The sequence below is a fragment of the Sinocyclocheilus anshuiensis genome, unplaced genomic scaffold (assembly GCF_001515605.1).
Source record: "Sinocyclocheilus anshuiensis isolate Anshui unplaced genomic scaffold, SAMN03320099.WGS_v1.1 scaffold1184, whole genome shotgun sequence".
Classification (NCBI taxonomy): domain Eukaryota; kingdom Metazoa; phylum Chordata; class Actinopteri; order Cypriniformes; family Cyprinidae; genus Sinocyclocheilus; species Sinocyclocheilus anshuiensis.
The window spans coordinates 1241437-1242600 of record NW_015547647.1 but is presented as its reverse complement, the minus strand read 5'-3'; the positions used below and the strand labels follow the sequence as shown (position 1 = coordinate 1242600).

Below are 1164 nucleotides of genomic sequence, written 5' to 3'. Positions count from 1 at the left end.
GACTCACAGTTCTTTTTTTTTTTTTTCCCACCGAGTCAGAAGGTATTGTGTACATTACAGTACAGTAGTTTAATAGCCTTTGGCATAAACTGGGCCAGGAAGCTAGCTGCCAAGTGCTCACCTACGAACTGACCCCAGTTTCTGTCGCTAACGCCAAGAGAAAAAACCTTGCGACTATTCCAGGCACGGCGCTTGTAACGGTATTGTAATATTTTTTAGTTTTAAGAAGTTTCCTGCAACATTCAGAGACACGAACGAAAATGAATAAATAAAGAATTTAATTGCTTAAATATTCTCCCATTGACCTTGTGGAAGAACTGGCATCTGCAGTGCATTCTGGGTACCGCAGAGCGTACGTAAAACGTACGTGAGGTTTAGTGACTGAGAATTGTATTGCATGTATGAGGAAGAAGTGCAACCGGAGGCATTTATGAGATTATTTTGTGCTTTGTAGCGTAATAGCATCTGTTTTTGTGAGCGTCGCGTCAGTACTCGGTGTCAGAGGCGTCCGCTGGGTCGGTGTTGCGTGACAGCATGTAGTTGTCCATGTCTATGGAGGGGCAGTTGTGAATGGAATAGCGTAGGCGCTGTAGGGAGGAAGGCGCAGCTGAAAGAAGCACGTCTGGGCCGTAGGAAGGCCGTTCATAGGCTGTTGAGAGAACAAAGAGAGAGTGAAGACCTTGGCTTCATCCTAATATTCACATACTGCTGTTGGGCATGGAAAGTATGTATATACTATTAGTAAGCCGACTCCGCAATCTAGCCACCTCAAGACAACACCATCAATCAGTCTGGCTGATTGATCGGACGATATTTGCCAATATTGTTAATACTGGATATATATAAAATATATATCTAAAATATGTTTTTCTGTGTCCCTTTCAGTTAAAAAAAATGACAAACTTTTCATATAAATAAACATTAATAAAAAAATACATAATTTAAAATGTTCCACTTTTGGGTGAATTTTAGTAAAATCATTCTAAATTCAAAAGGTAGTTTTTTTTTTTTAAATACATACCTAAAATATTTTTTCCCTATGTCCCTTTCAATTACAAAATCTACTGACAACCTTTTCATATAAATAAAAACACATATATATATATTTTTTTTATGGGGGTAAATTTTAGTAAAATAATTAGAAATTTTATGCTCAGAAGTTAA

General features: G+C 37.5%; 1 protein-coding gene across 1 annotated transcript in view; it reads right to left on the bottom strand.

Annotated features, from left to right (window-relative positions):
• Positions 1–29: 29 nt before the first annotated feature.
• Positions 30–1164, bottom strand: part of LOC107701925 (probable E3 ubiquitin-protein ligase HERC1) — a 75619-nt gene continuing 74484 nt past the window's right edge. The window contains 2 exon segments of the mRNA XM_016504079.1: positions 30–589; positions 592–649. Of these exon segments, the coding sequence (XP_016359565.1) occupies positions 486–589; positions 592–649 (162 nt within the window). The 3' untranslated portion in view covers positions 30–485.